This window comes from Macrobrachium rosenbergii, chromosome 55 (assembly GCF_040412425.1).
Source record: "Macrobrachium rosenbergii isolate ZJJX-2024 chromosome 55, ASM4041242v1, whole genome shotgun sequence".
In the NCBI taxonomy this organism is placed as follows: Eukaryota; Metazoa; Arthropoda; class Malacostraca; order Decapoda; family Palaemonidae; genus Macrobrachium; species Macrobrachium rosenbergii.
The window spans coordinates 19,212,763-19,235,072 of NC_089795.1; the positions used below are offsets into that span (position 1 = coordinate 19,212,763).

Here is a 22,310-nt window from a genome sequence, read left to right on the forward strand (position 1 = left end):
CTTCTTCTCTATTGTAATTGTGCACAAGTATTTTCAAACGCTCATTTACTCGAACATAAGTATTGTTTTTTTCTAAAAATATTCATCCCCCAATCCTGCAAGTTTGATTAAAATTTCATTATTCGCTTGTTCCTTCCAAATTTTTCTAAGTAGTTTGGGAATCGTCGGATGTTTCAACGAAACATGTTTATTAAAAGCATTGTGCCATCCTTCTGAAGAGTTGTTTATTCTTGGTAAATTGTCTAGTACTCTACTGTAAATTGACCACATATCTACAGTATATAAAAAACTGGTCTTCTTTGCCTGCCTCTCTGAGTCATCTCATTCCACTTAGTTTCAAAGTAAACTAAGAATTCACCTAATGCTTCATCAGCTTCTGCATCTAGAGACTCAACGAAATCATTAAACAAAGAACACACATCTTGAGCGGGTGGAAATGTGAGAGCTTGTAGTAGTTGTACAGGCAGTCCCCGGTTAACGGCGGGCTCGGGTAACAGCGATTCGGTTTTATGGTGCTTGTCTAGCGACGAAAATTGGCAATTTTCGGCACCAAAAATCGCCGATTTCTGCTTATCAGCGCTGATAATTGGGCATTGGCGCTGATACATATCTAACAGAGGCGCCGATAACCGAAAATCGGCACTTTTCAGTGCCAGTAACCCCCGAAAACCACCAAAAAAGCGCCGAAAATCGCCGATTTTCGGTTAGCGGTGATTTTCGGTTATCATCACACCCTCAGAAACTGAACCCGCCGATAACCGGGGACTGCCTGTATTAGAAAAGAGTTAACATCTGTGTACCATGTTTGGAGACCATATGACTTCATTTTCTGCCAAAGACACTTGCTTAAATGGAAGAAACAACCATAGATACTAACTTTCGAGAAAATTTTCTTAAAGCTTTTTATAGCTGCCAGTTCAAAATTGTCATGAATAGGGGAAACACACTGAGCTTTAGCTTCTTTTAAAAAGCTGAATATTATAACATACGTGTCTTCATCCTTCTGGTTTGCCAAGCAGAATATCAACGGTTATGTTTTATTATCGCCTATCGGTGCGTGAATGGAATACAACTGAGTTCCAGTTGGTGCGCCATCAAATGCACCGTCACAAAACCAAGTGCATTTCTGAGCTAAGAGATCTAAATTTCTATCAGTGCCATAAATATGAGCTTTGTCATCTTTGTAAAGTTTAAAATTTTATTCTTGCATCGAGAAATTTAAATTCTCATTTTCTTGCTTAGCCCTCGGTCTATTTACTGTGTGTAAAAGAGAAGACATTTTTGGCAGTGCTCTGTAGTGTTTAGAGGTAAAGCACTTACTAATTATCTGTTATGCAATCAGTAACTTTTTCAGTTTCATAAGCCTGTTGTTTTATTTGATTAGTTGCTTTCAAAGCGATATTACATGAATTGTTGGGCGGTTGAGAGTGCTGAGAAGGCTGACCATCAATCACATCATCAGTTGCTTCATTCTTGCATTACACTCCTTGTGTTTTTCACATCTCCAGTGAACCAAGTATGCACATCCTTTGTAGAGGAGTTTTCTTGCACCTCTTTCTGTCTTGATGAACTCCATTTTACTGAGGGGATATGGTTTTGAATTTGAAACTTTCAATTTTTAAGTTTTTTAAACTAAAGCACTAAAGTACAAAAATGCTTATTACAGTATTGGCTCGCAGTATCTTGCATTGCAGGGTCGGGAGTTTCGCTTGCTATGTTGTCTGTTGCAGGTCTTTGCACAGAAGGCTGTCTAATCCTGGTGAGTAGGAAGATAACTTCTTGGGTCGTATTTAATGAGGGCTTTACTTGCTGTATTAAGAGCGCCTCTAGCAACCTTAGGCATCTTGAGTCTGGGCCCTTTCCAATTATCTTGGTGTTTTCGATACTTGTATTTCTTGCAATGCCTGTATGATGGGAATCCCTCATATGGAATTTTTTAGCACCTTCTTGCGTATGATAGGAAATTCTCTTGGGCAATTTCATGGTGGTCATACCTATATATAAGCTGGGACATCCACAGACTGGGCATTTGAAATGGTATACAGTACCACGTTTGTCTGTGTAAGGGGATCTCTTATCAGCAGGACTGGGTTGTTCTTTATTATGAGGTCTCTTGTGCATCTATTTTGGTAGTAAATGATGAGGTCCAGTTGGATGTTGACATTGGTAGTAGATACATTCTCTGCAGTAATTTTTTTTTTTTTTTGGCATGTTCATCCTCTTGGTATTTAGGGTGCATTCTTGCTTTATAATTTAATTTAATTCTTTCTTGCGGATGGGGCTGTGGCTGTTCGCTTTCATCATACCACCGATCCAGTGCTATGTGTATTTCCTTATTCACTTGCTTGTTCGAATACAGGCAGTCCCCGGTTATCGGCAGGGTTCCGTTCCGACGGCGTAACGACAACCAAAAATCGCCGCTAACCGAAAATTGGCGATAATAGCACTGATCCCTGGTTAGCGGTGCCAATAACCGGTTAGTGGCGATCAGCGCCGATAACCAGTTATCAGCGACGAAAATCTGGTTATTGTCGTCGCTAGACAAGCGCCGTAAAACCGGATCGCCAGTAACCGAGGCTGCTGATAACCGGGTACGGCCTGTACCCGTTATTCATGAGCATTTGGGAGAAGCGGTTGAGTTTTTGGTGGGTGTCCTGCCAGGACGAACAGTGTGTTAGGGCCCTTCTTACAAAGGCCTTGATGGTGGTATTTTATACCTTGCAGGACACTTGCTGTCTCCATTATGGCAGAGGCCAAGGTTGGTCTGCTTTGTGTATATGGAGGTTCTCAGGCCGTCGTGGGTCTTGCAGATGAGAATGTTGAGAAAGGGAAGCTGTCACTACTGCTGAATTCAACCGTATAATTTAGCGAGCTGCATTCCTGAAAAGTGCGGCGGAGCGCCTCTACTTTGTTCCCGTCGTCTGCCTGCACTGAAATATCATTGATGTAGCGTGCATAAATGTGAGGCCATGATATACAGGAAAAAACTTGCTCTTCTACTGTTCCCATATAAAAGTTAGCGAAGAGCACACCTAAAGTCGGGCCCATTGCCACAGCATCCCTCTGTCTATACATGTGGCCCTTGTGGGTGAAGAAAGGCTCCTTCTGCATGCATATCTCAAGGAGCGCCCGTAGGGACCCTTCTGGGATATTCAGCTGCATTCTTCTCTTCTGAGTACATTTCTTCTTGGCCAGCAAGGCAAAGAGAAAGAGCTCCTTGTTTGATGCCCACGCTCTACTTACAGTCTTAACAAATCCAGTCGATGGAAGACACCAGTTACCTGCAGTTACCCAGCCTTTCACACTGAGGCAGCATGTGGAAGCCATCAGATGCCCAGTATGAAATGGGCTGAAAAGTTGGCAAAACAAACTTGACTGATTACTTAGCTCTACCCGAGAGTTTGAGATGAGAGTCAGCACCAGAGGACCACACTGGAGAGCAGTACAGTCATACCTCGAAATTACGCGAGGTTAGGTTCCGGAGCCCCTCGTGCAAGGTGAATTTTTGCGTAAGTTTGGCATGGTCTTTAAAAGTGCTAATAAATGTTTATTTCCAGAGTTTCAGTACTAAATATGACCCTAATCATGCTCCCAAAGTATTAAGCTAACTTTTAAATGAACTAAAGTTAGTGTAATTTTATTTAAAATTTAGGTTATTACCCTTAAAAAAGGAATACAGTAAATGGTTGACATAAAAATTGAGTATTGCACAGTTTCATAATAGCGCATTTACAGTAGGTGCGTACATATACTAATGTTACCCCTAATTCATGGGATGCTATTTTCCTTGTCACTTAGAATAAAAGCCGTTTTCTTTGCGTCACTAGGCAAAACGTCACAGTCAACAAAAGTACAATTCCATAAAACATCGAAAAAATGTACATAATGTTCGTAGAAGGTAGTACAGTACAGGTAAAATTCAATCAGTTTAAAATTATATACTGTACAGGTAATGACGTACCAGTGAAATAATAAGTTGTAAAAGTATTTGAGCGCTAACTACGAATGAGAGAGAGAGAGAGAGAGAGAGAGAGAGATACTGTAATAAAGTAACTGTACTGCTTTTGTATCGTATTTATGGGCAGATATATAAATACAAATTTTCCTTTCTGATTTTACACCTAAAAACACGAAAACTTAAAAATTAAACACTTTCTACAGGTGTATAATCTTTGAAAAATGCAGTAACTAAGGGTATCACATCTTGTAAAAGTACACCAACTGAACGTGCTGTAATTACATGCACATACAGATTGCACCAGCACTTTTCTGCAAGGTGAACAGAGTAATTTTCAAAGAATGACACTTATACAACTCTTAGTTACATCTCTGATATTACATTAACGAATTCATTTTATCAAGTGAGCGCGACTGAACAACCTCATCTCAAGGTCATGTAAAGTCCTTGTGACAAAGACTTTGCAAATGGACGTAATACTTGTATGATATTTATGTACATAAATATAAATATAAATTTTCCATATCGATTTTACAGCTAAAAGCATGAAAACTTATAAATGTACTTCAAACATTAAACAAGCATTTTCTGCAGGAGTATCATCTTTGAAAAGTTTAGTAACTTTGCAAATGGGTATCACATCTTGTAAAAGTACACTAACTGAATGTGCTGAAATTACCTTTGCATCATATTTATGCATGTACAAAAATAAAAATAATACATTATCGATACAGATATTACACATGAAAGCATGAAATGCATTTTTCATAGAGATTTTACACATGAAAGCTTGAAATGCATTTTTCATAGAGATTTTGCACATTAAAACATGAAATGCATTTTTCATAGAGATTTTGCACATGAAAACATGAAATGAATTTTTCATACAGATTTTACACATAAAAGCATGAAATGCATTTTTCACACAGATTTTACACATAAAAGAATGAAATGCATTTTTCAAACAGATTTTACACATAAAAGCATGAAAACTTGTAAATTACTTCAAAAATTAAACACCCACTTCTGCAGGGTTTCTCGAGAATTTCGTGTGTCTGTGAAAAAATCGCATATGCCCATTAGTTAGGTTCCAGTGAAAAGTTCGTTTGTGTGTGAATTCGCGCAACTCGAATCGTGTAAGATCGAAGTATTACTGTACTCCAAACAAGGAATAAGAAAAAGTTAATCCACTTTGGTATAATAGCTTCATCTTAAAGCATTCAAAAACATTTCTGTAAGATATAAACTTTATTGAGAAACAGAGGGAGCAATATTAATGTATATGCTTCTAAAAAGTCAATTTCATATCAAAAGGTACCCTAAGATTTTACAAGAGACACCGACATTTAAAACTTTACCATATGAATGTAAATCAGGATGTAAAGGCAAAAGGGTTTTGGAATGACTATATATCATACTTTGAATTTTAGCAGAGTTAAATTTCATGCCCCAAGTTTCATGTCCCAAAGCCTACTCCACTCATGAATACGTGCCAAATCTCTATTCAAGGATTCTGAAACCACAGACCTAAAGTGCAGAGAAGAGTAGCATCATTGGCATAGGCATTCAGTGTTTTTTCAGTCCTTGCTGCATGTCACTACAGTAGTATAGATTATAGATAGTAAAGGTCCAAGAACACTGCCTTGAGTAACACCCGAAGTGACATTACTAAAGCTTACTATACCGGCCATCAACACATACCCTCAGTTTTCTGCCTATTAAAGATTCACTTAAAATATTAATAAAAGATTTAAAAAATTACAAGTGGCTCTCTTCTGATTATAATTATAGTTATTACCCAAGAAAAATCTTGAGTAGTGTCCATAAATTTAGGTCAGAGTTCTGTTATCTAATTTGATACCAGTTAGGAGTTGGTTTCTAATTAGATGTGGTACCTGAGGAGTTCAAGAATTAGTTGTATTTTTTCAAAGAGTATATTCTGCAGCAGTAAGGAAATAGGTTTTTCATGGAAACACTGAAGATATTTTACATAAGCGTTCAATAGATTCCATCATATTGCAATACTCACCCAGTCTTCTTTCATATTGGCATGTATTCTCTGATCAGCATACTGGCCATAGAGGCAAGAGCAATAAGTAAAACAGGTGCTTGCTGTTTTGTGAAATACTTTAGCTCTCTAGTAACTACTGCTCATAACCAGTTATTTGATACTCCCTTTGCTTAGACTAATAATAAGGACATAGGTGAAATAATAGGGTTATATTGGTAAAAATAAAAGATTTATACCGAAACCAATTTTTGGAGGTTTAAGTACTTTACAGGAGATTTTTATTTTTACAGCTGTCTTAATAAAGATGTTGAACTCTATTTGAATAATGATCACCTACTGATTATTCACTTGGAGAGAATCCTAAGGGTTTTATGGTGAACGAGCTTTGATGATTAAGATTAACAGCGCAGAATGAGTGAAACTATAACACTCGATGCACTTTTTAAGTGAGCATACATATTTTAAGAGTTTTACAGTAGTCCTTCTGTATTTTCATTGTTGCCATTGGCTTCATTTTTTATTGGGCATTGATCCTTATTACCCATTGTATCTACATCAACGTATTCCCACCAGATATCAGCTTATAAGTGAATCATATTGGTTGAAAACAAATATTACCTGTCTTTTTAGTTTTCTGTTATTTTGAAAGTCACTGCAAAAAGTATATGCCAGGTAGTCATTATCAGAAATTTTATTTTGTTCCATGCCAGTTATTTATTATATAATGCCTATGACTTCGCTTGACCTAATGGAATGAAGAATACTTGTAATGTAGATTATTTTTATTTCTATAGTCAGTGATAATGTGTGTGACACATGAAATTCTTTTGGCTATATCTTCAAAGAGAAATGGTACTCATGACTTAATTGCTCAGATATCTAGTATTTAGCCCAAATGTTTTAAGGGTAGTTGTTTAAATGTTTGGAAGTGTTTACCATAGTTTTATAAATGTTGGGAGGTGTTTAAGGATAGCAATTTAAATGTTGGAAAATGCTCACTTTGATATATGTCCTTAACTTCAGTCTCTTACAAGTTAATTGTAAGTTTGTTGCATCATTAAGTTCACTATTCTTTGTTTTGTTTTCCAGTCATCCTATCAAATGAGAGTCAAGAGATGCCTGGAGATCTTTGAGACTGCAAAAAGGAAAAATTCAAGCTTGCACAAATTCATTGCAGATTGTACAAAGTTAGCCGACAAGTTTCTAGAACTTTCAAACAAGCCAGTGGAGAAGGTTTGTCTGCCTAACTTTTAAGTATTCTTTTGTTATTCTTTAGGATAAATGAACAATATCATGGATTATTAAATGATCTGTCTCACTATTTCTTTATTATTATACTGTAGCAATAGAAATGTTATTATTTTGCTTTCAACTACATCCCATAGAGGTACCACCTACATTGTTCTTTGAACAGCTCATTGTTAACAATACTGAAGATTTTGCAGAGTCCCTTTAGCCACAGCTGCATTGCCTTTCTTCTTTTACATATCTTAACGTCAAGAAGAAATATTTTGCATACATTTTTACCCCTCCCTGAAAAATCTATATCTTGCTACAGTTTTTCCTTCTCACTTAAAAGCTAATACAGTATCTCTCCATTTTTCCCCCTCTTCCATAAGAATTGATATTTTGCTCCAATTTCCACATCTCCCATAAGAACAAATCTTTTGGTAAGACCTGTGAGAATCTAGAGAGTAATGTAGAATAATAATAATACTGATAATTATAATGACAGTACCATAGTGTTTTGGTAGATATGGTAAACTAATTAGAATCATTGTACTGATGATATAGTATTTTGATTACTTGTGTACATGAATGTAAAATGGGTATACAAAGGTAAACTGACATACTGTATGTTAAAATAAAATCCTTCAATAATCATAAAAACAGCTGTTTCCCAATTCATTTGTTTACATCATACTCGATATTGTGTATGTCAGTTCTTTGGTAAGTGGTTGTTAATTATAAGAGATGGTTATGAATTGTTACATAAGCCACAAGTTTGGTTATCTTGTTTAAAAGCTTAGCCTAGTACAATCTACTAAAAATGAAATTCATTTAGTAAGATTATTTTTATTTTCTACTTTCATTTATTTAACAAGAAGATGGGATTACTGAGAAAAAGAGGTTAGTCTAATGTTATTTGGGCTATCAAAAATGCAACACATGAAAAATCAGATATGTATAGAGTAATGAAATTGTATATACTATGGGGTACAAAACATTGCATCAGTTCCTTTAATGTTTCAGACCAAAGGCATTTGGCAGTATTCAGCAGTGGTATCTGGGAAATGTTGGCCAGGGGGCACAGGCCCACTATATGCCATGGTGACAAAGTAACTGTTTCTGTCACTTGGTTACGGGTTGCCCTGGAGCAAGAGCCCATTCCTGCACAAGGCTGGCTTGACATAAAACAAACGAACAAGTTAATTGCTAATGGATACTATGCAGGCAATGCGTATCCTAGTAGCCAAGCTAAATAACATTCCATTTAAAGGAAATTAAAATTATAATCATTCTTTTGTATGTTTTTTCAAGAATTGTGGTATTTTTTTCCTGTAACTAGGCCTGAAGAGGGTTTTATTTTAGTACTCAAAATTTATAGGCCTATGTGTTTTGCTTATACAACATTAAGACAAAACTATTTTTTACATTTTGTTTATTTGTTATAATCAAAATATGAAAAAAATGTTGAATATTAACGTATAAATGCTTGGCTAGGCCTAATGATCCTTGCCTGATCTGTGAAAGGCTGGGAATTCTATAATATGCAGTATGATTTTGTTAAGTATTTGTGTGGTATTAGTTTTTCTCAATAATGTATTCTTTTACAGCCGTTATGCAAATATACAATATAACTGATCATTTTAGTGTTGAATTGTCTCCTCGAATTGTCCATTTGATCAAATTCTGAAACCGTATGGTTGAGGACTGAATTATTCACTCCTTGAGAGAAAAATGTTGATACTCTCCATAATGAGATAAAACAGAAAAACCAAAAATAATATATTTACATATACATATTGTTAACATCTGTAATGGGTGGTAGATAATATTGATAGTGAGCAAGGGTTGAAATGTAAAATGTAAATATTTCATATAGTAGAAAAATATTAACTAATGAAACTTCAATAAATGCTTTTGAATATAATCAAAGAAGAACTATTCTCCCTGCATTTTAATACATTTTTATCTATTTATTAATTCAATTAATTTTTTTTTTTTGATAAGTGGTATCTCTTCTTTCTGTATTTCCCTTTACCTCTTACTTTTTCCTGATGAACACCATATTCTTTGGAAACTTGAATTTCAAGTCAGTGACCCCTGTAGGCTTGTTCCCCATGAATAGGTTTCGTCTTCTGAATAATAATAATAATGAAGCATTACAGTTTTTCTCATGTAATCAAAACAAGCCTGCTATCATTTAACTAGAAAAATTGCAGGGTTGGCATTAAGCACACAAGTGAAACCACACAAAAAGTGAGACAAGCCTCTCCTTAGTGGACTACCTAGCCCTTATATATGTATATTCAGTTAACTCCTGCTTTGCTGGTATTGACCTGTAAAAGGTTATAGTAAAAACTGTAATTGGTTTTTATGCATGATAAGTAATTTTTTTATATCAAATTTCATATTTACCATTGTACACAAAGCTTTTAATGTCACCCCCTCTCTTAACTTGAAATTTCTATAATTAATAAGAACATCATTTGAATGTAATTAATTTTTCCAGGGAATACAGCATGTAAGTCTGAATACTTTGCTTAGAGGTTTGCCACGGCTGTTGACAGATCCAGACTTCTCTGATATTATATTACCTCTTCAGCAACAAATGTCAGTAACTCTTCCAGCATCTTCTGAGTCATTAGATTCTCACAACCCTTTTTCTAAGTAAGTGACAACTAAATATGTTTTTGTGTTGAATAGAAAAATGTACAGAATGTAAGCTTTTGATAAAGATGTTTGATGAAATATAGTTCTTTTTATTCTCAGTTCCAGAACCCACTATATAAACATTTAATACTCATATGTCAGAAGAATATGATCTGTTATCTAACAAAAAGATTATTATATTTTAAGGAACCAAGTTTACTTAGAAAATATTGAGGATCAGATAGAAATTATGCAATCTCTTCAGCTTCCCAAGAAGATTACTCTTCGTGGCTCTGATGGGAAACCTTATATAATGATGTGTAAACCAAAGGTGAGTGTATGTGAGTAAAATGAAGAAAAATGAATGAGTTAAGAGGTTATATGCTATGCTAAAAATCTTTAGTTGGTGAGTCAGTAAGAATAGATTTAGTTAGACATTTCCTTGTCTTCCACCCCATTGAAATATGAATAGGGAAAGAACTTGCAGGCCCATAACCTTTTGCATGTACAGTAGTTAAAAATCATTGTAAAGTTCATGATGGGTTAAAAGTTCTAAGTTGGTTATTTCCAAGTTTTTTTTAGAACACTTGGGGATGCAGGTTAAAAAATCTGTCTTGGAAGGGGGTCTGATTATTCAAGTACAGTAAACCCCCTGTATTCGCAGGGGATGCGTACCACACACACACACACACACACACACACACCAGCGAATAGCTAAAACCCGCGAATACTTGGAACCCTTCTAAAAACACTTAGAACTGCCAATTTTGATAGTTCAAACACACACAAAACAAACTAAAAATGCTTATAGAGGTATTATCCTACTTACGATGGGGTTAGGTTCCAAAAAAAACCATCGTTTGTTGGAAAAAACGTAAGAAATACCAAACCTTATCTCGAACATAGCCTAGCAAACATTACGGTATTCGGTACCATGTATACATATATGGTAGCCTAGCCTACACTATAAAGTATATGCTATACATACATGGTATAGTAATTATTTATATCAGCTAATTCTGGAGGTTCATGCAAAGTGAAATTGAATAACAAACAAGAATTAGCTTAGCCTACACTATGGTATTTTGTATACATAAATGGTAGCGTAGCTTACATTATACTGTACTTTATATTCACATATCGTATTATAAAAACATCAACATAACAGATATGCATCTTTTCCATGGATCTTTTGAAATGTTATGCCTTAATTCACTGTATCCAATAATCTTGTACAGGCAGTCCCTGGTTATTGGCGGGGGTTCCATTCTGAGGGTGTAATGATAACTGAAAACCGCTACTAACTGAAAATCGGTAATTTTTGGTGCTTTTTCTGCAATTTTCAGGGATTATCAGCGCCAAAAAGCGCCGATTTTTGGTTATTGGCACCTCTGTTAGGTATGTATTGGTGCCAGTAAACAATTATCGGCACTGGTAAGCGGAAATCAGCGATTTTCGGTACCAAAAATTGCTGATTTTCGTCGCTAGACAAGCGCTGTAAAACCGGATCGCCGTTAACCGAGCCCGCTGTTAACCGGGGGCTGCCTGTATATATTCTTATATAGCTTTCGTATTATAAATTGCGGTCATAGCGTCTCAATGTTTTGGTTTGGAAATCGTTTATGCGGTGTTGATTTTGCTGTATTTAATTGAGTTCTGAGTGCTTTTCTTGCTTCTAGTTGGTGTAAATGAATCTCTAGATACTTTATTTATATGGGGCAAGGTCATTTTTCATTATACGAAGTGTTTTTAAGTCGAAATATAACTTAAATATGTTTCGTTGTGAAATTAATTTATCTGTTATTTTCGTTAATAGATGACGAATAACTGTGGCGTTTGTTTTGTGTAAAAAAATTCAAGATTCTGTTCATTATTTTCATTTGATTTCATCATAATATGAGCTTTACGTATTTATTGTTTATCGGCGTAAAAATAACAGTAATATGTTCTTTCATGCCCAGTAGTTTTGATTAAAATACTTTCTCTCCAATTTTAATTATGATCGAGTTTCATCCATTTTGCCGATGCACGATAATTTACAGTATAGTCATTAGCAACTTGAACATTGTTTTCTCAGCTTCAGCTGCAACTTGCAGCCTAAATTTAGCAGTATATTTCCTTGAAATCTTTTATCCATACCGAATAAGGGTATAATGTAAAAATATATCAGTCCTATTCTACTTAACGTTATTTGTGCTATAACCTACGCTAATTGTTTATTACCTTATGATGGTTGAAATACCAGGTAAACGGATGTTGTTATCCAGTTCGGTTATAAGCAAAACAACAGTTTCTCAGTTGGTTGTTTATGGCTGTACGCATTTACGCAAGAATATAACGTTACTAACGATACTTTTATCATTCTCGTTTACTTTTTGAACTAGAAGATGGGATAAAGAAATGGAGGAAAAGTTGTCTTGTAATTTGGTCTCTCTCGCTGCCTGATTACGCTGCTGCCTGCGCCCGCGCAAAATTTAAAAATATTTTATAGGTATAAGTAATATTTTTGTATCGGTATTAATTGCCTACCCCATTGCAAAATTGAATTATCGTAAGGTGAATTATCGTAATTCGAGCATTACCTGAGTATTTTAATAGTTTTAGTACAAAAAGTGCATTTAGTCATGAAAATGAGATGAAAATACAGTAATTAGTGAATATTTCTCAGTGAAAAATACTGTGAATGGGCAAATTTTCCGCGAATAATGGGTAGATACATTCCACAGAGAAATCCGTGAATACGTGAGTCCGCTAATCGTGAGAACGCGAATATGGGGGGTTTACTGTATTATTGTGTATAGAGTGGATGTAACTTTTATTAAATTTTGGTGGTTCTCGATAACAAAATTTATTCGGATCAGAATTAGAAGGAAAGCTAAGTAATTAGATAAGTATACCTTTTTACTCTGGAAAAGTAAGAAAGAATTTAGTTATGATGTTTAGAAGCCCTTTTTTTATATCGAACTTGAGCCTGCCGACTAGTCATAAGAAATAATTGCTGAAAGCATTTGTAGTTCTCAATACTCAGTAGAGGAAACCCCATGGGGCGCTCTCTCTTGTTTATATCTAACCATTCTGAACTGTAATGTAAAGCTTTATGGAAGTAGAGGGCAGGGTAAAGTGTGATGGGAAAATACAATGAAATAATTACTTATGCGACCACTGGTCATAGATCAGATTTCCTTGTTAATCCTTGTCTTTTACATTGCACAATTAAATTTGATACTTGGCAAATTTCAATTTTATATTTATTTAAATTTCAGGATGATTTACGCAAAGATTGTCGTCTCATGGAGTTCAATTCCTTTATTAACCGATGTCTTCTTCGGGATCCTGAATCAAGAAAGAGAGATCTTCATATTAGAACATATGTAAGTTTCCATTAGATTGTACATTTTAAAATTTGATATTGTAGTTGCTTGCAATTTTCAGATATCCAGATGTAGGCATAATGCTGATTTCAAATTTGTGGATGACTAAAACAAAGCGGCCACCAAACCAGCCACCAAACCAGCTTCCATAAAACACTACCTACTGTGGACAAGATACCTGCAGTTACCAAGTAGCTTACAGTACAGTAGTTTCAGTATTATGCTCACTGTTTTATTTTTTAGATAATGCTGTAAATTAAAACAATATGTATTAATAGTGTACTGTTTGAAAAGAGTAATTCTATGCATTATTTATAAAACTCAAAACACTTTCTGTTCATAGTGTCTAACAACTAGTTTCCTTGTGCATTGGCAATCTTTACTGTATTGTATTCATGTTGTTTAACTTACCAGCAGAGAACACTTTACCTTTCTTATTGTTACATACTGTGCAAAGTACAATACTCGACAACTTGTTGAACTTGTATTTTTCTTAGTAAAAAATGTTTTCTGTGCATAGTAGCGATCTTTATAGAGAACAATCTCTTTTTTACTTTTTTGCCTTTTAGTTTAAATATATTCCAGTGTATGTGCCAGTATTCTTTTTAAACATTTGGTACAATATAACACTTAACTAGGGAGCATTCTTAACTGTACATACTGTACCTATTGTTTTTTTATTTTCTGTTGTGGGTGTATATTTTTTTTTAACAATTACATAAAACAAAGAAGATATGATATGGTTTATTAAAACACGATATAGAAAATTGTAGTTGTTTGGTGAAATTAATTAGAAATACTGATACATAACAGAAAAATATACCTTTTTTAATTTGACATTTGAAACATTAAGAAGCTGCATACATGGTCCCTTTCTCTCTCCAGGGAACCATACCACAAATTCCATTATATTTAACTTCACAGGAATTTTTCCAGAAGATTTTAGGTTCTTAACACGTTGACTGCGATTGGCAATGCTGTGAAACGCCCAATGGGCGTTCTCTTTAAACCTCATAAAATCAGTAACCAGCTAGCTATTGACGTGAGAGTTGTTATGGTGTATTCCTTAGGTAAGCCGAAAGTGCTCAGCCAGTGTAAAAGCGTGATTTTATGTGGTACACTTCTGCCTGACATAACAAAAGTCTTAATTACAGGCGTTGTGTACCTAATATGGACATAATAGATGTGGTCATATATGGCTCATGTCGCCCAAAACTATTAGGAGACAGTTCTGCTGGCGTTGTGTGCCAAATATGGTCACACTGTGGATGTTCAGTTATGGTGCATATCGCTCAGACTGATCTAGGGAATTACCATGATGCAACGTGTACCAGACGTGGCTCATACTCAGTATGACTCTAAAAGGCACACATTGCCCTGAATGACTGCACACGCATTATAAGTTTATATGTACCACATGTGGTCAACTGAAAATGTGTAGAATTTCAATATATTGTTATTTTATAACAGATTTATTAGTCATTTGGTGTTTTGCAGACACACATGCACACACATGCACATGTATGTACATGCACACACGCTTTACACACACACACACCATATATATATATATATATATATATATATATATATATATATATATATATATATATATATTGAAATTTTTATCACACCGTGATTTATGTACAATCATGAAGCTACAAATGTCGTTTTAATATCAAATTCACGCTATCTCGAGAGTATCTCCGATGAAGAATTATCACCGAAGGGGAATTTATATAAGTGATAAATGAACAGGTACCACTGGGACGCCGAACCCTTGACATGGACCCATTCAACGACTCCAGTGGATTACCACCACCGCGCCATCAAGAGAGGTATAAATCATTACCGAGTCTGCTGTACTGTTTTTTCCTGGGCCGTGAGAGGGAAATTGTACTTCTCCTCGCAATGACCCACCTCCGCCATGATAGTTCGTTGGTACGCTTGGAACACGCAGCTCTTATTATGAAATTTTTATCACACCGTGATTTATATACAATCATGAAGCTACAAATGTCGTTTAATATCAAATTCACGCTACTCTCCAGTATTCCGATGGAGAATTATCACCGACCTCCGGGAATTTATATAAGTGATAAATGAACAGGTACCACTGGGACGCCGAATTTGACATGGACCCATTCAACGACTCCAGTGGACGTTACCACCGGCGCCATCAAGAGAACCGGAAATCATTACCGAAGTCTGCTGTACTGTTTTTTCCCGCCGTGAGCGGGAAATTGTACTTAGCCATCGAGCAATGACCCACCTCCACCATGATAGTTGAAGTTGGTACGCTTGGAACACGCAGCTCTTATTATGAAATTTTTTATCACACCGCGATTTATATACAATCATGAAGCTACAAATGTCGTTTTAATATCAAATTCACGCTACCTCGAGAGTATTCGAAGATGGAGAATTATCAACGAAGGGGGAATTTATATAAGTGATAAATGAACAGGTACCACTGGGACGCCAACCCTTGACATGGACCCATTCAACGACTCCAGTGGACGCACCACCGCGCCATCAAGAGATCTGGTATAAATCATTACCAGTCTGCTGTACTGTTTTTTCCCGTCGTGAGCGGGAAATTGTACTTAGCCTCGCAATTGCACCTCCGCCAAGAACGATAGTTTATTTGGTACGCTTGGGAACACGCAGCTCTTATTATGAAATTTTTATCACACCTGTGATTTATATACAATCATGATTTTACAAATGTCGTTTAATATCAAATCACGCTATTTTCGAGAGTATCTCCGATGGAGAATTATCACCAAGGGGAATTTATATAAGTGATAAATGAACAGGTACCACTGGGACGCCGAACCCTTGATATGGACCCATTCAACACTCCAGTGGACGCACACCGCGCCATCAGAGAGGTATAAATCATTACCGGAGTCTGCTGTACTGTTTCAGGTTCGAGCGGGAAATTGTACTTACCGGGCAATGACCCACCTCCCATGATAGTTCGTTGGTATGTTTGAACACGTAGCTCTTATTATGAAATTTTTATCACACCGTGGTTAGTGTGTCACTGTAGTCCTGATTCCTCGTCCGTCGCTGGTTCAATTTTCACAGGACGGTGGACTTATTATCAACTAAAAATTCCCTTCCAAACATATATGAAAAAATATATTACTTCCGAGGTAAGTGAATTGGATATTAAAGGACGTTGTAGCTTTCTGATTGTATATGAATCACGGTGATGTGATAAATAGTCATAATATATTACGCCAGTACAAACGCCTACACGGTCAACATGGCAGAGGTAGGTGATATTTCTCCAAACGCAAAACACCTGAGTTCGACGGGTGGGTTGATGGGAGATGGTATTCACTTATACCTCTCTTGTGGCCGACTGGTTAGTGTGTCACTGTAGTCCTGATTCCTCGTCCTGCTGGTTCGACTCACGGACGGTGGACTTATTATCAACTAAAATTCCCTTCGGTAACATATATGAAAATATATTACTTCCGAGGTAGAGTGAATTGGATATTAAAGGACGTTTGTAGCTTTCTGATTGCATATGAATCACGGTGATGTGATAAATAGTCATAATATGGCTACGCACGAAAACGCATCAGATAAGTCAACATGGCAGAGGTGGGTGGATATCGCCTCCAAACATAAAACACCTGAGGTCGGACGGGTGGGTTGATGGGAGATGGTATTCACTTATACCTCTCTTGTGGCCGACTGGTTAGTGTGTCACTGTAGTCCTGATTCCTCGTCCGTCGCTGGTTCGCCAGGTCCCCCGGACGGTGGACTTATTATCAACTAAAATTCCTTGGTAACATATATGAAAATATATTACTTCCGAGGTAGAGTGAATTGGATATTAAAGGACGTTTGTAGCTTTCTGATTGTATATGAATCACGGTGATGTGATAAATAGTCATAATATGGAGCACTTTGTTGACAAACGCACTCACACGGTCAACATGGCAGAGGTGGGTGGATATCGCCTCCAAACGCAAAACACCTGAGTTCGGCTCTGGGTGGGTTGATGGGAGATGGTATTCACTTATACCCTCTCTCTTGTGGCTGACTGGTTAGTGTGTCACTGTAGTCCTGATTCCCTCGTCCGTCGCTGGTTTGACCCCACGGGACGGCACTCTGGACTTATTATCAACTAAAAATTCCTTCGGGTAACATATATGAAAATATATTACTTCCGAGGTAGAGTGAATTGGATATTAAAGGACGTTTGTAGCTTTCTGATTGTATATGAATCACGGTGATGTGATAAATAGTCATAATATGGCTTTCGACAAACGACTACATGGTCAACATGGCAGAGACAGGTGGATATTCTCCAAACGCAAAACACCTGAGTAAACGACACCGGGTGGGTTGATGGGAGATGGTATTCACTTATACCTCTCTTGTGGCCGACTGGTTAGTGTGTCACTGTAGTCCTGATTCCTCGGTCCTGCCGCTGGTTCTCATCGGGGGACGTGGACTTATTATCAACTAAAATTCCCTTGGTAACATATATGAAAATATATTACTTCCGAGGTAGAGTGAATTGGATATTAAAGGATGTTTGTAGTTTTCAGTTTGATAATACATATATATATATACATATATATATATACATATATATATATATATATATATATATATATATATATATATATATACATATATATATATATATACATATATATATATATACAAATATATATATATATATATATATATATATATATATATATATATATATATATATATATATATATATATATATATATACATATATATATATACATATACATATATCATATATACATATATATATATATATATATATATATACCATTATATATATATATATATTTATATATATATATATATATATATATATATATATATATATATATATATATATATATATATATATATATATATATATATATATATATATATTTTCTGAGTCCAGTCCCGTGTCAGCCGGTGAAATTCCATTACAGCACGAATTTCTAGGTATAACCTTGCTAGATATACCAGAGAAAAAGAGCTTTCCAGGAAAGCTGGGGTTACTACCCCCAGTCGAGCGTCTTCTAGGAAGACGTCGGTATAAGGAGGGGTGAGTGAATTACCACTACCACGGAAACCTACTCGAAAGATCTCTCCCTATCAAAACCCCGAACAGCGGTGAGCCGTTACAGCTCCACACCAAACACCCGCCAGGGACGGCGACACCAGCGCCACCTACCTCATTCCATTTTCTAGCACGTGAAATCTCTGTTTCTTTTGTGTGCTCTCTCCATTATTTTGGATTTTTTCTGCTTTCTGAGATGGCGTCGAGCAGCTTTACCATTTCAAGTTAAGTACCATCTTCTTGTGGGTTTTGTTCTATTTTTGGCTGTTAAGGTCTCGTATTTTCATAAATATTGAGATCTTATTATGTCGCCATGGCGCCCCCTGCCAGCCATGTCGACCATGGCGTCTCCTTCTGTTCTTTTCAGTTGAGTTGTCTCCTCGTCGTTATAGATAAAATTTGCCCCTTTGGTTCCCCTTCCTGGTGGTTCCTTGCGGTGGCTCCCCCTTATGAATTATTTCATTGGCCTACTGGCCTTGGTGGGAGTGATGCCCGTCTAGGTACCCCCCCCAGGTTGGGTTCCTGTTATTTTTGGTCTTACTAGGCTAATTATTTTGCTTGAAGATGGTGCTCTCTTGTAGTTTTATTTTTTTTATTATTTTGTTGTTTGTTTACCTCGGTGCTGGCGGCAGCCTCAGATCTAACCGCTTCCCGTGGTAGGCTACGCTCTCTGTTGAGCACATTTTAGTTTTTATAGTGATGGTTATTTTGTGGAGTAGGCTGTTTGCTTCCATCCCCTTGCCCTGGGTGAGGAGTTCAGGTTGAGGGAGTTTTGTTGCTGTTTCCTCCGGGATCGTTTTTAGGTGGGCAGAGTGAGCCCCTTGGTTCTCTTCCTCCATTTTGGGGAATCGAGTTCTTTGGATGTGTTTCCTCTAGGCTAGTCGCCCCCTTGCCCGCCATTCTCGATCCTGGTTGGTTCTCAGCACAAAATTTCTCTCCCTGTTGCTTCCTCCTCCCTTTTGCCCTCCCTTTTTCCTAGCCTATGTTAAGGTTAGGTCCATATTAGGCTTCGCCTAGGTAGAGTCGGGCTTGGGTTGTGTTGCTTCCAGTCATTCCACCCTTCCAAGATTCATGGTCTGGGAGGTATGGTGCAGTTGAGCGGGTGAGCTTCTCCCCGTCTCCTGTTCCTTCCTGGTAGCCTACTCCTCCTCCTTCCCCTCCCCCTCCTCCTCTCCAGCCTTGCTCTACTCGTGCGGGTGACGCTAGATGGCGTTTTCTCCGAGTTCAGGGACTTCTTTGTTGGTTGAGGATTGGCTCCCTCCCATATTGTCCCTAGCATCGCTGTATTGGGGTTGGTGGTTTGTTTTTGTTTAGTTTCTCTCCCGTCGGTTTACGTTGATACGGTAATATAATTGCTTCAGCCTATGTTATGAACATATGAGCATTTTACCTGTCTTGTTTCTCCGGCGGGGAAGTAGGGCGGAAGGTTTTTCATTTGGAGAGGAGCGGATCCTTCCGTCCTCTTGAGTTCTTACCATCACTTATTACTGTTTTTGTTTTTTTTGTTTTTAGATAAGTCTTTATCTACAGGAATATTTTCCTTAATTCATTATATAAGTGAGTCCGGTCCTATACCAGGGTCTCCGCCGTTATTTTACTGGCAGCCCTTATGGTTGGTTCCTGGTCTCTCTTTCCTTCATCCCCGGAGTACTCCGGGTCTGAAAACCTTTACCTTCCACTCTATGTAATTTGGAGCTTATTGGCCCAGTTTATGTTAGGGAGTTCTTCTCCGCCGGAGTATTCCGGTTGCAGTGGAGTTTCCCGGCCTCGTCAGCTTTATTTTGCTTAGGTGGGAGGTTCATGTACTGTTTCTTCTTACAGACTGTTCGCTGTGAGGAGCCGGGTGCACCGCCTCCTCCAACAACCTTACGGTCACGTAGTTTGCCGGACCCACGCTGGTTGTGCGGTCCGACTGGATGACCTGGTTGTCTGGCACCCTGATGGTTGTGAGGTTTGCTTTGCTCTCTGCACAACTGTCCAGGATGAGTCGGTAAGTGACAGTCTTTACATTATCCTGCCTTATGCTCCTCATATTATATTGGTATATTGTTTATGAGTCCCGGAATGGTTTTCGTTCTTAGCTAATTGTTGGTTTTTTACAGGCGGATGAAGCTTCCAAGAAGTCTGCCTTGAATCCCTCCGAGCCTGGGTGGCTGGGTTTGGAAGGAACGTTCCGTCGGGAAGCCCTACGCCCTCGACGCCAGGTTGAGGGACTTGCTCTACCCCGCGCACGGGTGGCGGCCGCAGTGCCTGAAGATCTTGCCACCCCTATCATCCAGCAGATCCGGGATGAGACCCAGCCACCCCAAGTGGATATCCTCACGCTGAGGTCTCGGAGGACGTAGCCGCCATGGATCTCAACCTGGAACCCATGAATGTAGAGCAGGACCAGGTGGTAAGTGGTGAGGTAAGTGAGGTTGTTGGGGCGGGCCCCCTTTATTTGACTCCCCTGCTTCATCAATTTCTTCATTTGCAGGTTTTGTGAAGTCTTCCTCCTTGGGTGATAGAGCTCCATCTGCTATCCCCAAGTTGAAGTTGAAGACTTCATGGAAGGCGAAGGGCTACAAGTCCTCGACCTCCAAGAAGGCACGCCCTTCCCCGTCAAGGCTAAGGCTTCAGGGCCTGTAGCCTCCGGGAGCAAGTCTGGTTCCTCCAGCAAAGGCGCGAGTAAGAGGGCTGCAAAACCAAGCCCTCCTCGCCAACCTGCTTTCGACGCAGAGGCCTTTGCTAATCAGCTCTATAAGCGTTTTACGGAGGACCTGGATTCGAGATTTAACAAAATCTCCGAAAAGTTGGCCAGTCATGATAACATACTGGCGGGAATGGCTCACCCACCCCCAGCCGAACCACAGTATGTTATCCCCGACACTGCGGACCTCCGCGTTTGATGTCGGTAACCCTTGGCGTTTTGCACTCCGGGCCATCCAACATGATGGCAAACTGACACTTGATGGTCTTGGCACGAGACGGTTGGAGGTGGAGTTCTTCCCCGATCTCCTGCCCCCTTACCCAGGCTTCGTGAGGCTCACGGAGGAAGCTTGGATTCGGTCAGACAAGGTTCCTAGGAGACTGTCATCGTCCCTAGGGACCAAGCTCAGTCGGCTCTTCTGCGCACTCTGACGGAGTGGCAGGCAGATAACACGAAGTTGACTCCTTTCAAGGGCAACTTCACCATGTTTGCCCTGGGAGACAACCTTCCCCCCCTTGCTTGGACAAAGTCGCTCTGGCTACGGCCCGGCGTGCTTTGATGGTAATCCCGTTACCACAGCTAAGGGGAGACAGACCCTACTTCCCTGGTATTCCCAGGAAGTAATGAGTTCTGGTTGGAAGCCCGTCCACTTTCACGGTCGGGAAGCTGGACCCCTTCTGCGCTTCCACGCAGTTTAGTGAGCAGCTCCCTAAGCTGCCGGAAGCTCTTTGAAAGCGGAGTTTGATGCTCGGGTTAAGTTAGCCCGATCCTTGAACTCCGTATGCCTTTCTGAAGCTACTGCCGTCTCCTGCTCGGACGAACCTTTCTTTCAGGTTTTGGCTAAATCCTTGCTGGCAGGCTTCCAGTCTGACTTATTTGAGTTTATTATGGCCAGACTGGAATGTCGGAAGTTCATCTTTGCCGATGCGACTATCCGCCACGAGCCTAACAAGCTCGTGAAAAGCTCGATCTGGGGACCTAACCTCTTCCCTGAAGAGGAGGTCACGAATGTTATGGCCGAGGCTACACGGGCCAACCAGAGTCTTCGTTCTCGCTGGGGCATTTCGGCCTAAAGCGTAAGACCCCAGAATCGGCCGCCCCCAATCGAGAGGAGGTAAACGCTTCAGGAGGCATAAGAGCCCCACCATCAGGCGGTAGTCCAAGCCCGTCCCGGTCTCGGCAGTGGAGCAGCCTTCTACTTCAAGGCTCACCCCCAACAGTATGTGCTGGTCCAACCAGCTGCACCCTCCTATGTGGCCTCACCGGCATACAACCCCACATATGAA

General features: G+C 38.6%; 1 protein-coding gene across 1 annotated transcript in view; it reads left to right on the top strand.

The window, feature by feature from the left end:
* The window catches only part of mei-41 (meiotic 41), a 593,070-nt gene that overhangs the window by 491,527 nt on the left and 79,233 nt on the right, over positions 1–22,310 (top strand). Inside the window, exons 42-45 of the mRNA XM_067099620.1 lie at positions 7,059–7,202; positions 9,706–9,863; positions 10,053–10,176; positions 13,109–13,216. Of these exons, the coding sequence (XP_066955721.1) occupies positions 7,059–7,202; positions 9,706–9,863; positions 10,053–10,176; positions 13,109–13,216 (534 nt within the window). The remainder of the gene's footprint in view (positions 1–7,058; positions 7,203–9,705; positions 9,864–10,052; positions 10,177–13,108; positions 13,217–22,310) is intronic.